Source organism: Acomys minous (assembly GCF_964271855.1).
Source record: "Acomys minous genome assembly, chromosome: 13".
Lineage (NCBI taxonomy): Eukaryota > Metazoa > Chordata > Mammalia > Rodentia > Muridae > Acomys > Acomys minous.
In genome coordinates this window covers 44773857-44788624 of record NC_140495.1, presented here as the reverse complement: position 1 = coordinate 44788624, position 14768 = coordinate 44773857, and the positions used below count along the sequence as shown (strand labels likewise).

General features: G+C 45.5%; 1 protein-coding gene across 1 annotated transcript in view; it reads right to left on the bottom strand.

Annotated features, from left to right (window-relative positions):
• Positions 1-4373: 4373 nt before the first annotated feature.
• The window catches only part of SCG3 (secretogranin III), a 44308-nt gene continuing 33913 nt past the window's right edge, over positions 4374-14768 (bottom strand). Inside the window, exons 11-12 of the mRNA XM_084754573.1 lie at positions 14350-14430; positions 4374-4941 (exon numbers count right to left, since the gene is read on the bottom strand). Coding sequence (XP_084610699.1) covers positions 4823-4941; positions 14350-14430 — 200 coding nt within the window. The 3' untranslated portion in view covers positions 4374-4822. The remainder of the gene's footprint in view (positions 4942-14349; positions 14431-14768) is intronic.

Sequence of the window (14768 nt, the reverse complement as noted above, 5' to 3'; positions counted from 1 at the left end):
GTTTGAGATGCGAGTCCATGACCGTTTCGATGGGGAACACGTGGCGGTAGGCAGGCAGGATGGGGAACATGTGGCAGCAGGCAGGCAGGCGTGGTTCTGACTATGCTGAGTGTTCACATGTTGATCCATAACCTCCAGGCAGAGAGAACCCACTGGGAATGTCGTGGGCTTCCGGAAACCTCAGTGACACACCTCCTCAGTCAAGGCTACACCCTCCTAATCCTTCCCAAACAGTTCCCGCCATCTGGTGACCAAACCTCCGCAGTCACAGACCCAGCCTTGGGAGGGCCAGCAGGTGCCTGATGGGAAGGGAGGTTCTTCCCTTGTTGGCGTGTTTCTCACTTACCATGATCCTTTGTGTCTTGTTCTTTGTTTCTCACAGCACCCTTGAAATAGGGTGGTGTGTGTGTGTGTGTGTCTATGCACGTATGTGCTTGCATGTACACACGTGGACTCCAGAAGTTGACATTTTCCTCTATGTCTTTCCATGTTACTGATTGACTTAGGGCCTCTCCCTGAATCTGGAACTCACCAATGCCAGCTAGTCTAGCTATCCAGCTTGCCCCAGGGATGCTCTGCCTCTGCCTCATGAGTACTGGGCTTGCAGGGGGCCAGGGGGCCTCCGTGGGTTTTGGGGATCTGGACTCTTGGTCCTCATACTTGCTCAGCCAGAGATTTTTCCACTGAGTCACCCCGCATCCCCCATGCTCTTTATATGTGTGCGAGAGGTCTGACCTCAGTTGCCCAGCCTTGCGCAGGAGGCTGTCTCCCCAGCTCAGAATGGCCATTCTCTTTGTGGTGTTTCATTGGTTTTCTGGTGGTGTTACTCGAGCTGTGGAGATTTCATTGGGAGAGGAGAAAACAAGGAAGGCAGAAGAGGCCCAAGCAAACTACTGTGGAATATACGAATAATAATTAAAAAAAAAAATATATATAGTTATGTTCAGCAGAAAATTATTTAATTTGACACAAGAGCTCAAATTTCAAATTATAACCAGAGGCTCAAATATATTTCTCGAGTGTTTCACTTTTTCCTGTCAGCAAATTCTAGCTAAAATATCTCTCATCTTCAAATATTCAGTAATTTCATAGCCACAGTTTAGCTGTGCTAGAGTGGAGGGATTTGTTTGACAGGATTTTGTTATATCCTAGAGTTGAAGAGACTCTAGCCAGCCTGGGCATGGCAAACATGGCTCTGGCAGGTCTTGCTTCTTTCTCCCATTCTGCCCGCCTTGCTATTACAGTCCTAAAGCTAGCCACCAATGTCTAACACCTCCTGAAGTTGAATACCAAGGTCTAGTTATCAAAGTATTGAGGCCCAACAGTGAACCACCCCCCTTTGGCTACCTTAATTAACATGCCCAATTAAAATTAAATAGCTCATCCTAACATGGGGTTTCTCTCCTTTTACCTTCATTAACGGCCATTTGCCTATGGGCAACATCTGTCTCCTTTCTATCCAGAGGCAGGCCTATGTGTGTGTGAGTGTGTGTGTATGTGTATGTGTGTGAGTGTGTGAGTATGTGTGTGTATGTGTGTGAGTGTGTATGTGTGTGTGAGTATGTGTGTGAGTGTATGTGTGTGTGTATGTGTGTGTATGTGTGTGAGTGTATGTGTGTGTATGTGTGTGAGTGTGTATGTGTGTGTGAGTATGTGTGTGTGTGTATGTGTGTGAGAGTATGTGTGTGTGAGTGTGTATATGTGTGTGTATGTGTGTGTGAGTGTGTGTGTATGTGGGTGAGTGTATGTGTATGTGTGTGTGTGAGTGTGTGTGTCCTTCCCCTCTCCCTTGTTTCCCTGCCCCTTCTCCCTCATCCTCTGTCTCCTGCCTTTGTCTCATCCCCTGCTCTCTGTCTACTTATGACCTCGGCATAGAACCACTGTAGGGGACCTAGATCCTCAAACCTGGCTCTTGCCCCAGTGTCACCACCTCTTGACTTCATGAACTTGAGCCTACCCAATGTCCCTGATCCCTCTGTGGAAGGATGTTCTTGTTTATAAAATAGGATCAAGTGCACCCCTTCAGTCTTGGTTACCAAGAGGCACTGATGAAAACTACAATAAAATAAAGAAATTTCTTCATTAAAAAAAAAATCCTGCATAGAGGCAGAGGCAGGCGGATCTCTGTGAGTTCGAGGCCTGCCTGGCCCACAAAGAGAGTTCCAGGACAGCCAGGGCTATTACACAGAAAAACTCTGTTTCGCCAAAAGCTAAAATCCCAAGAAAATAAAAAATAAAAAATAAAAAAAATCTTGCATAGATACTTAGGTATGCTTTAGAAAAGTGCGAGAGAAAAAGACGATCCAGCCTAAACCAGTTTCCTGTCTGAGGTTGACGCAGCCTGTGTGGAGCGGTTCAAGCGGAGTTGGTCGAGTTAGCACAGGTAAGTCATTAGACAGTTTGAGTCACCGTGCTTTGTGAAATATAGTTTGGGCAAAGACGTTTTGAACTCTCACTCTCCACACTCTCCGTGAATGGGTACTGGCTTCTCTAGAAGAGGCGGAGAGATTAGTTTGTGAGCACCGCTTGGGTGTTTTGCTTGCCTCTGTAGCTCTCTGGGAAGAATTATCTTCCAACTGTGAAAACCCAGTGTTAGCTTGAGTATGGGAGGGGCTTCTGAACAGCAGCACAGGCACCACCAGGCCACCGGAAGTAAGAACAGACAATCACCAGGCCACCGGAAGTAAGAATAGACAATCACCAGGCCACCGGAAGTATGAACAGACAATCACCAGGCCACCGGAAGTAAGAACAACCCATTCACAAGGCTTGTTAGGGTTATGGTTCCAGGCAAGCAAATATACTATTTTTTGTGCAATTACTTTACACTGAGTGGTACATCCAATGCCACATTTGATTTGGGAGCACCAACGTCCTAAGAGGACCACTAGGCTATGTAGTTTGTTTTCAGGCTCGTGTTTGTGGTGGTGGCCAACAAACAAGTGGCAGGAACTTAAAGTCCAAAGCCTTCTTTCTTCTGTTTGTTTTTGTTTTTACATTTCTTTCTGCCATGCTGTCTGGTCCTTTGAGCTCTAGTGAGATAATATGGCAATTAGGTCCAATCCAGTGTAGACAGCTAGAATGTAGTGTAGACTTTGACTTTGCTTTTGAACACTGTGAGACCTCATTTGACATTTTTTTTTCCTTATAAAGGAAAATGTTTAATTGGGACTGGCTTACAGTTTCAGAGATTTAGTCCATAAATTGCCCGTGGGGAAGATGGTAGCGTGCAGGCAGACATGGTACTGAAAAGGAGCTAAGAGTGCTACATCTTGATCCACAGGCAGCATAAGAAGACACGGGCCTTAGCTGGAGCATGGGAGACCTCATATGTAAGCCGACAGTGACACACTTCCTCCCACAAAGCCACACCTGCTCCAGTAAGGTCACGCCCTCCGATAGTGCCACTCCCTATGGGCCAAGCATCCAAACCCAAGAGTCAATGGGGGCCAAGCCTATTCAAATCATTTGGCTTCTTCTTCTTCTTCTTTTTTTTTTTTCTTATGTAAGCAAATATTTTTTTTCTTTTTTCTTTTCTTTTTTTATTAATTTATTCTTGTTACATCTCAATGGCTATCCCATCCCTTGTATCCTCCCATTCCTCCCTCCCTCCCATTTTCCCCTTACTCCCCTCCCCTATGACTGTGCCTGAGGGGGACTTCCTTGGCTTCTTAACTATACAAATATTTCTCTTTGTTGAGTGAGCAGGAAATGTCTGAAAACAAATAAAAAAATTAAAAAGGAAAACGCAGCTATAGAGTAAATTGTTGATAAATTCAGTGTGTGTGTGTGTGTGTGTGTGTGTGTGTGTGTGTGTGTGTGTGTGTGTGTGTGTGTCTGGTTCTGAGGATTAAATCCAGGCCTTCCTTTATGTAAGCATTCTGTCACTGCTGTTCTCCCAGGCTAAATTCAGTCATTCTTGCTCTCATTTTAACCTCCTTTTTGCGTCATTGCGTCTAACAGAGAGCTGATTAAAGGGCAGTCCAAACTGAGGCTTTTGTTGTTTGTGTGTTTGGGAAACATGTAAGAAGTGGAAAGATTGAGCTAGAGCAGAAGTTCTCAACCTGCGGGTCACGACCCCTTTGGTTCAAATGACCCGTTCACAAGGGCTTGCCAAGAGCGTTGGAAAACACAGATATTTACATTATGATTCATAATGTAGCAAAATTGCAGTTACGAAGAAGCAATGAAAATAATCTCATGGTTAGGGGTCCCCACAACGTGAGGAACTGTATTGACGGGGGGTGGGGGGGTGGGGTGGCAGCATCAGGAGGGTTGAGAACCCCTGGACTAGAGCGAGGACAGTGATATAATTCTATTTCAAGTAAAACCTTTAAAAGAAAAGAAGCAGCTGTTTCTCAGAGCATCAAGGCTAGGAAGAAATGTGGGTTTATTTCAGTGCCCAGCAGAGACTTGCTAGTGGAAACAACACCATGTTACAAACATCCAACAAGGTGCTCAGGTGTCTAGCATGCCTTGAAACAGGGTCTCTCAGATCTCCAGGGGGCTTAAGATGGTGGGAAGAAGGTTCAGATTTATGTTCAACCCATTAGAGGCTTTTCCAGAGCAGCACATCTCTGATTATAAAGTGTAAATCCAAGGGGACATAGGGTTCTACATACAAAACCTTAGCTTACACACATTACTTTTCATAAGGTATTTATGGCAAGAGAGCTCTATTTGACCCACTTCTAAGGGAGTAACTACTATAAATTCAGCACATCCTAATACTCCAGGGCTGGTAAGTCTGTCACCGCTGAGTTAGTTTTTAAGCTATGTTGTTTTTGCTGGAACAGTAGGAAGGCTCGGTTGCCTGCCATTTTCACAGGCTGCTGTAGATGCGTTTGATGGCGTTGGCTTCTTCCTTATCGAGGATGCCTTTTTCCACATAAGCATCAGCTTGCTGGTTGATGAAGTCCCTCATCTTTGAAAGGTCATAATCTAGAAAATATTATTAGGATATTGTGAGCAAAGATCAGGAAAAAAATTCCCACCACGGTGTTTATCATTAAGAGACGTTTTTTTGTGGCTGGCATGGTGGCACACACCTTTAATCCCAGCAGAGGCAGGCAGATTGTTGTGAATTTGAGGCCAGCCTGGTCTACAAAGTGAGTCCAGGACAGCCAAAGCTAACACAAAGACAGAGAGAGGTGGGGGGCGGGGAGAGGTTTGTGTATTAAGCGGATTATCAGCCTTGACTACCACATTGAAGGACTTGAAATTCTGGGTTTGGGCTATACTGTGCTGTTTAAAGTGTTTCTAGGAAGCCAGGGATGGTGGTGCACGCCTTTAATCTCAGCATTCAGGAGGCAGAGGCAGGCGGATCGCTGTGAGTTCGAGGCCAGCCTGGCCTACAAATTGAGTCCAGGACAGTCAGGACTAACAAAGAGAGACCCTGTCTTGAAAAACCAAAACCAAACCAAACCAAACCAAACCAAACCAACAACAACAACAAAAAACCCACCACAACAAAAGAACCAAAATAAAACACCAAAACCAAACCAAACCAAACCAAACCAAACCAAACCAAACCAAACCAACCCCCCAAAAAAACCCACAACAAAAAAAGAAAAAATAAAACACCAAACCAAACTAAACCAAATCAATCAAAAACAAAACAAGCAAACAAAACCAACGCCCCCAAAACAAAACAAAAACAAAAAACAAACAAAACCAAAATAAAGTGTTTATAGTTATCATATTATCTCTTTACCACAACCCTAGGGCATATACCCTTGAATTTGACCAACAAAGAAATAGGCTTGTAGACCAGGGCTTTGCAAATGTTAACATTTTGTTGGTTTGTTTGTTTTGTGTGTGTGTGTGTGTGTGTAATAATTATTTTTATTTTATGTGCATTGGTGTTTTGCTTGCATGTATGTTTGTGGGTGTCAGATCTTGGAGCTACAGGCAGTTGTGAGCTGCCATGTGGGTGCTGGGAATTGAACCCAGGACCTCTGGAAGAGCAGTCAGTGCTCTTAACCTCTGAGCCATCTCTCTAAGGCCCTCAAATTTTAACGTTTATGCAGCACCCAAGGCTCTTGGAGAGTTGCAGATTCACACTCGGGTCTGGAGAGAGGACTCAGGCTTTGCACTTTAAACAAACGCCGAGAAGCTGCTGATGCTGACAGGAATGATCAAAACCCAAGCCCTCAGTGCTGTCACACAGGTAGCAACACTATGGTTAGAAGGAGCTTTTCCAACCTGAGCTTGTAGTCTCAGCCTAAGGCCTCGTTGGTGGGATAACACACAGTTGTTTTTCTTTTGCTTTGTTTTTTCCAAGTTAAAAATTTCCATGATCATTTTGTGGCTGTTTGAATTGCATACATGGAGCAAAGGGTTAAACCTTTCATGTTTCCTGTGTTCTTAAAAATCTAGGCAAATCATCAAATGATGCACCCAAAATAAAGAGGTTCCTCCTAGAAACCTACAAGAAGAACATTATGATAGGCAGATTTGGGCCCAGGGTCCCGCTCAAACTATGGCACCAGCCAAGGACAATACAGACCGTAAACTTCAAATCCTTACCCAGATCTAGCCAATGGACAGGACATTCTCCACAGTTGAGTGGAGAGTGGGGACTGACTTTCACACATACTCGGGTGCCTCATATTTGACCACATCCCCTGGATGGGAAGACCTGGTGGCACTCAGAGGAAGGATAGCAGACTACCAAGAAGAGACTTGATACCCTATGAGCATATACAGGGGGAGGAAGTCCCCCTCAGTCACAGTCATAGGGGAGGGGAGTAAGGGGAAAATGGGAGGGAGGGAGGAATGGGAGGATTCAAGGGAGGGGATAACCATTGAGATGTAATATGAATAAATTAATAAAATAAAATAAAATAAAAAAGAGGTTCCCAAGTAAGACCACGCCATCTACTTAAAGACTCCCATACTCTTCCCCATATCTCCTTGGCTCTTCAAGTATTAATTTTTATTTCTTTGCTTGAAACAGGGTTGTACTCTGTGATTCAAACTGGTTTACAACTCACTCTGAAGACCAAGGATTTGAATTTGAGGCAATTCTCCTGCCTCAGCCTTCTGAGTCTTGGAATAATAGGCATTATGACACCATGCCTACTTTGTGATTTACCTTTAAAAAAAAAAAGCACACCTTTTTGTCCTTAGGGCTTTATACAGGCCAGCAGCTGGGAGGAGGAGGAGGCTGAATGAGAAGTTCAAGGTCACCTTCTACTATTTAGCAAGGCCCTGGTTTGAAAAACAAGAACCAAGGGGCCTGTGTACTGCATGAGAGATGTTCACCAGAAGCTCGTGTATCCCTCACTGGGCCTTCAGTTGGTGGTGCTTAGATTATTAAACTCTTAGGAGATTGTAGCCTTGCTAGAGGGGTCCGCCACTGCGGACAGGCTCTGAGTGCTTATTGCCTTGCCCTACGTGTGGCTCCTCTTCATTCTCTGCTGCCTGTGAGTGGCTGGAAGGTGCTGTAGCTGTCTGCTGCCTTGCATCTCTTGCCACTGCGGACCCTTCCTCTGGAGCTGCAAGTCCAAACTAACCTTTCCTTCTATAAGTTGCTTTTGGCATTTTAACACAGAAAAGAAAACAATACAAAGTTATATAAGACTTGGTCATCTTCATTACCACATCACATAGTTTCTCTCTCTCTCTCTCTCTTTCTCTCTCTCTCTCTCTCTCTCTCTCTCCCCCCTTTCCACGGTTTTATAATGAGATTTGGGTCACCCAGGCTCCTAACGAACAGGGAATAAAGATCAGAACTCTCCCCCCCCCAAAGCTTTCCTGTCTACACAGCTGCAGCCATGGCATGACCCTAGCACCCAGACCTCCACAAAGCCCCGGGAGACACCTCGTGCTCATACTACAGAACTCACAGGGAAGGGGAGGAGGCAGAGCACACCATTTACCACATGGTGTCCTTGCTCCTTGGAGAGGCAAAAGAAAGCACCAGAGACAAGGCCCTCATTGTGAAGTTTTCTCTCAGGCTCTGCAAACACCAGGATGTCAGGCTCCTATCCAATGACGGGTCTCTCTGGAAGGGGACAGGATGGGAGCAGCACGGTGCTGGCTATGACCAGAGGTCTGATGCACATGTGAGTCAGAAGGGATGGCATGGCTGCAGTTTGTACCTTCTTTGGAATGCAGTTTGGTACATGGTGAATTTCTTTGATACTAAGAGGAACATTGTCATTTGAGATTAGTGCTTGGTGGCTTTAGTGGTACATAAAAAGATACATTTTTAAACAGTGACAAAGTTGATGAAATATAGTCTGTGTAAAATTTGTTTGTATGTGTCCATATGTATATAAGTGTGTGTGTGTGTGTGTGTGTGTGTGTGTGTAAACACCTGTGTGAGTGTGCATGTGGAGGCTGGAATTGATATTGGCTGGCTTCCTTTTTTGTTCTTCCTGTTTGTCTTTCGAATGAGCATTTCCTTTGGCCTATTCCTTCATTTGTTTATTCATCTATTTATCTATTTTGTAGTACAAAGGAATAAAACCAGGACCTTCTATTTACCAGGAAGCTATATCCTCAGCTATTTTTTTTTATTTTGAGACAGGGTCAGATACAGTAGCCAGGACTGGTCCTGAACTCACTTTGTAGCCTTATCTGCATTGGACTCGTGGTGAGGCTCCTGCCTTGGGTTCTTGAGTGCTGGCTGGGATGACAGGTTGTGAGCTCCCATACCAGATTCAGGGCACCGCCTGACTGCATCAAGGGGTCACATGGAGTGACACACATGTACTAGGTTTGTGTTTGTTCAATCTATGATGTTGCACAACGGCAAAATCCCCTAATAGCACACTTCTCGGAACATATTCAGAACGGCACACACAACTACTTGGAAGCTCCCCTGTCATCTGAAGGACCCCAAAGCTTCACAGAGACATTGCTCCGCAGCTGCACTGGCTGGGCACCTTCTGTGCAGCTGCACTGGCTGGGTACCCCTGCACAGTTGCACTGGCTAGGCACCCCCTGCACAGCTGCACTGTCTGGGCACCTCCTGTGCAGCTGCACTGTCTGGGCACCTCCTGTGCAGCTGCACTGTCTGGGCACCTCCTGTGCAGCTGCACTGTCTGGGCACCTCCTGTGCAGCTGCACTGTCTGGGCACCTCCTGTGCAGCTGCACTGGCAGGGCACCCCCTGCATAGCTGCACTGGCTGGGCACCCCCTGCATAGCTGCACTGTCTGGGCACCTCCTGTGCAGCTGCACTGTCTGGGCACCTCCTGTGCAGCTGCACTGTCTGGGCACCTCCTGTGCAGCTGCACTGGCAGGGCACCTCCTGTGCAGCTGCACTGTCTGGGCACCTCCTGTGCAGCTGCACTGTCTGGGCACCTCCTGTGCAGCTGCACTGGCAGGGCACCCCCTGCATAGCTGCACTGGCTGGGCATCCTATGCACAGCTGCACTGGCTGGGCACCCCCTGCATAGCTGCAGTGGCTGGGCACCCCCTGCATAGCTGCAGTGGCTGGGCACCCCCTGCATAGCTGCACTGGCTGGGCACCCCATGCGCAGCTGCAGTGGCTGGGCACCCCCTGGGAATCACTCTGGTCTGTGCCCTCTCCTCACAGTTCATTAGCTTCTCTTCCCTGTTCATGTCCTCTGTTTGTCATGCTTCAGACTGACCATTTCTGGTCCAGATCTTGGTCTCCTCCTGCCTTAATTTTCAATCTGTAACCACATTACTGCTGGATGCTTTTTCTTTTCTTTTCTTTCTTTCTCTCCTTTTTAGAAAAGCAAATTAGCTTCTAATTTAGGCTAAAGTGGCTAAGTGGCTAAAATTGTCCTTCCCTGTGGGGTACGCAAGCCTCTTTCTGGCCTCGCTGCCATCACTTCCTACATCCGTCTGCAGCCCCTTCCCAAAGACACGCAGGTTCCTGGGAAAATAAACAGCTCCGGTTCCTGGACCACAATAGCCTCTTGCCCACTTATCTATTGTACCCATCACCTCTCTCTCCTCAGGAGAGTCTTCCTTCCTGCAGCCCTGTCCCTAACTGTCCATGTTGCCAAGGTGACCCACCCTACCCTCTTAGCACCTCAGTGCTCCTATGCCTAAGGATACAACCAGGGCCCCAAGATTCGGGATGCTTCCTTTGTGTATGTGTGTGTGGCGGGGCGGGTGGGAGTGGGGGGGATGAAGTTGGAGGTGTGGGTGGGATGGTGGGTGGATGGGTGGGGTTGCTGTATCTTCTTGTAAGCGAGGGACCTGCCTCTGTGACCACAGACTATAACCACTGTGTACTCAGAAAATACCTGCTTAAACTACTCCAAGAGCCAGGGGAGGGGTCGCACACGTCTAATTCCAGCACCGAGGAGGCTGATACAGGAGGATGGCTATGAGTTTGACAACAGCCTGGTATATAGAGTTAGATCCTGTTTCAAAACTAACAAACCAACAAAAGCAGCAAATAACAGTGGCAACAATAAACCTCAAAGAAAGCTGGGGTAGGTAAGGTGGGTTAGACAACATGTCACAATGTGAATTTTTTTTTTCTTCCCAAAACAGGGTCTCTCTGTGTAGCTTTGGCCGTCCTGGACTCACTCTGTAGACCAGGCTGGCTTCGAACTCACAGCGATCCGCCTGCCTCTGCCTCCCAAATGCTGGGATTAAAGGCGTGCGCCACCACACCTGGCCACAGTGTGATCTTTATTCAAGATAGGTGCTGGGAACACGGGATATTATATTGTTCACTTTACCTTTATTTGACATTTTCATAGTAAATAAAAAGAGAATATTTTGGAAAACTTTTTTGAGTAAAAAAATAAGGCTTTGTATCTCAACACAATTAAAACTATAGATACCAAACTTATAGTCAACCTTACAATAAATAGAGAGAACAGGAAACATTAATTTTGTAGCACTGAGAATGAGACACGGTAAACACTCTATCCACTTTTGTTCAATATAATTTTTATAATCATAGTCAGAACAATAAAGTATGATAAGAAAAGCAAAGCAAAGCAAAAAAAAAAAAAGAGGTTAAATTATTCCTGTTTCAGAAGATATGATTCTACATCAAAAAGACCTTCATGGCTTCACCATAACCCTCAGACCTGATAAACACTTCAGCAAAGTAGCTGAAAGGAGCAAGGCCCAAGGTCAACATGCAGAGAGCAGTGGTCTTTCTGTAAAATGACAACAAACTTAAGAAGAAGGTTAGAAAAGCATCCCTGTTCCCAACAGCCTCAAAAGACCAAATGAACAAAGGAGCAAGGCACGGAGGTGCACACCTTCCATCTCAGCACGAGGGAGGCAGAGCAAGCACGTCTCTAAGTTCAAGAGCAGCCTGGTCTATACAGTGGGTTTCAGGCAGGGATATTTTGGTACTTTGTCTGAAAAAAAAAAATGACAGAAGAAACAAACAAACAAAAATCCCACTTAGAGCTGGGCACTGTGGCACATGCTTGTAATCCCAGCACTCAGGGAGGTAGAGGCAGGAGGATCTCTATGAGTTCCAGGCCAGCCTTGTCCACAAAGCTAGTCTAGGACAGCCAAGGCTACACAGAGAAACCCTGTCTCAAAAAACAAAACAAAACAAAAGTCCCACTTAGCAGTAGACTTAAATAACTTAATAAATAATAAATAAATAAATAACATAAGTAACCAAGGAAGTGGAAGGAACAAGAACACAGAAAGTCATCCCGTGTTCATGGACTGGCAGAATCAGTAGTGTGAAAATGGCTATGCCACTAAAAACGTTATGCAGATTTAATGTAATCCCTACCAGATTCCAAAGACCTTCTTCGTAGAGCTAGAGAAAAAAAAATCTTAAACCTCACATGGAAACTCAAAAGACCCCGAATAACAAGCAGAAAGATTAATGCTGGAAATGTAATCCCTGATCTCAAATAGGGCCATAATGACCAACACAGTGAGGTGCCAGTACAAAAAGAGAGACGCAGATAAACAGGATGGAATACAGGATGCAGATATAAACCCTACAGCTCCAATCGTCTGACTTTTGATAGAGGCATTCAAAACATCACTGGAGGAAAAGATAACCTCTTAAACAAATGGCTCTGAAAAAAAAAACCCTGGATTTCCACAGAAGAGTGAAATTATATGTACACCTCTAACTTTGCACAAAAACCAATTCAAAATGACCAAAGATCTATTTTTTTTAAAAAAAGTCTTTTGCTATAATTATTTTGTGTGTGGATGATTTACCTACATGTAAGTATGTGACATTGGAGGGCACTGGGTCCTCTGGAATGGAGTTATGGATAATTGGGAGCTGGCATGGCAGAGCTGGGGATTGAACCTGGGTCCTCACAGCAAGTGCTCTTAACTACTGAGTCTCTAGCTCCAGACTGAAGATCTTAATATAACACCTTGCAACTCAATATAAAACATTGCAACTGCTGGAGAAAAACAGCTAAAGCATATCCAAATACAGGCATACACAAAAACGTTCTGGAAAGGATTCCAGTGCTACAGGAAATACCTCCGGGACACAACAAGTGGGATCACATGGCATTAAAAGGCATCCATAAAGTGATCACTGGGGTGAAGAGGCAGACAGAATGGGAGGAAATCTTTGTCAGCTGTACATTGGTCAGGAAGTTAACACCTAAACTGTGGAAAAAGTGACAAAAGTTAAACGCCAAGAAGCTAAATCGTGGGCTGGAGAGATGGCTCAAAGGTTTAAGAGCACCGGCTGCTCTTCCGAAGGTCCCGAGTTCAATTCCCAGCAACCACATGGTGGCTTACAACCACCTGTAATGAGATTTGTTGCTTTTTTTTGTGGTGGGCAGGCGCACGTGTGGGCAGAATAATAAAAAATAAATAAATCTTAAAAAAAAAAAAAAAGCTAAATCGTGGCAGCTGGGGGCATGGATCAACTGGCAAAGAGCTTGCCGAGCAAGCGTGAGGGTCTGAGTTCGTAGCACTAGGGGGACATGATGGGTGTGAGGGAGCACAGCTGCACTTACAGTTGCTTTGGCTGTCCCGGAACTCACTCTGCAGACCAGGCTGGCCTCAGATTCACAGAGACCCACCAGCCTCTGCCTCCCGAGTGCTGAGATTAAGAGTGTGTGCCACCAGACCTGGCTGAGATAGGCAGATTCTTGAAGCTCACTGGCCAGCCAGTCTTGCCAATTGGTTAGCTTTTCAGGTTCAGTGAGAGATTCTATCTCAGGGGCCAGAGAGATGGCTCAGCAGGTAAAGATGTTTGAGGACAAGCTTGCTAACTTGAGTTTGGTACCCAGGACTATACAATGGAAGGAGAGAACTGACTCCTGCAAGCTGTCCTCTGCTCTCTAGAGACCTGCCATGGCATGCATGTGCCATCTCCCCAAATGTAATGATGATGATGATGATGATGATGATGATGATGATGTAAAAGGCAATTAAGGGAGACACCTGATGCAATCTCTCGCCTCCCACATAGACACATGTGTAAATGCACCCACACAAATCGAATTCATCCAATCAAGACATGGGGAAATGGACTGAACAGGCAGTTATTCTGTTTGTTCATTCGTTTTTGAGACAGGGTCTCCCTATTTAGCGCTGGCTATCCTGAAACACATTACTTAGATCAGGCTAGCCTCTAACTCATAGAGATTCAAACGATGGGTGACATTTTATTCACCTGTAAAGAAACATGGGATTATGAGGATTGCAGGAAAGTGAATGGAGCTGGAGATCGTGTTAGGTGAAACACACCAGCCCCAGAAAGATAAGTAGCACGTTTTTCTCTTAGATGCGGATTCCTGACTTGAATTCTTATATATGTCTTGTGAGGGAGGTGTGTGTGTGTGTGTGTGTGTGTGTGTGTGTGTGTGTGTGTGTGTAAGAACATAGGATATGAAACAAGGCAGAGGTCCATGAAAGGGAAAGAAGAGGTCTTACAGGAGACAAGGGTAATGAAATATGTGTGACAGAAGAGCAGGAGTAGAGCTCCTGAAGGGGAGGACCAGCAGGAGGTGGGAGGGGCAAAGAGATGGAGGAGGCAGGGAGAGAGACCACCAAGGGACGAGGAATTATGAAAATGCCACGACGAAACACATTACTTGGGCTTGGTGCGGTGTCAAACGCTCTTAATCCCAGAACTGGGGATGCAGAGGCAGGCGAAATTCTGTAATTTTGAGGCCAGCCTAGGCTACATAGAAAGTTCTAGGCTAGCTAAGGCTGCACAATGAGGCCTTGTCTCAAAAACAAAACAAACATGCAAACAAAACCATATTTTTTTTCTCTATAACGTAAAGAAAACTTGAAAGAGAAGTGAGGTGTATCCCCCTCCACATCTGAGAGTCTTTGAGCTTGAGAGGAGACTTTAACTCGGTCAGTTTGACTGCAAGGATTGTAGGTAACAGGAATCCTGGGAAATAGGTAAAAGTTTGTGATGTACGGCCACAGCCAGCCCTTACCTTCTTTGTTGCCTTTTTTGTTGTGTTTCTTCAACCATTCGATGTTTTTTCTAATGGCTTCCAAGTAGGCTTCTGTTTTCCCTGGAAAAGGCAAGAGGGTCAGATGAAACACACATAGGATTTCACCATGCCTTTTTCTATACACGTGCTTGCAGACAAGATGCCAGACACAGACCAAGTTGGTAAGTCTCAAGGACAGTTAGTGTCACCCCACACAAACTTAGTTTGATGTCTACTTAGGCTCTTAAAAAGAAAAGATTTATTTTCTTTTTAACTGTGTGCATGTGTATGTGTGCCTGTGTGGGTATGTGCATGTGTGAGTTCAGCTGCCTCACAGAATCTAGAACGAAGCATTAGATTTCCCTAGGCTGGACTTGCAGGCAGTTCTGAGCCGACTGTCATGGGGGCTGGGAGTTGAA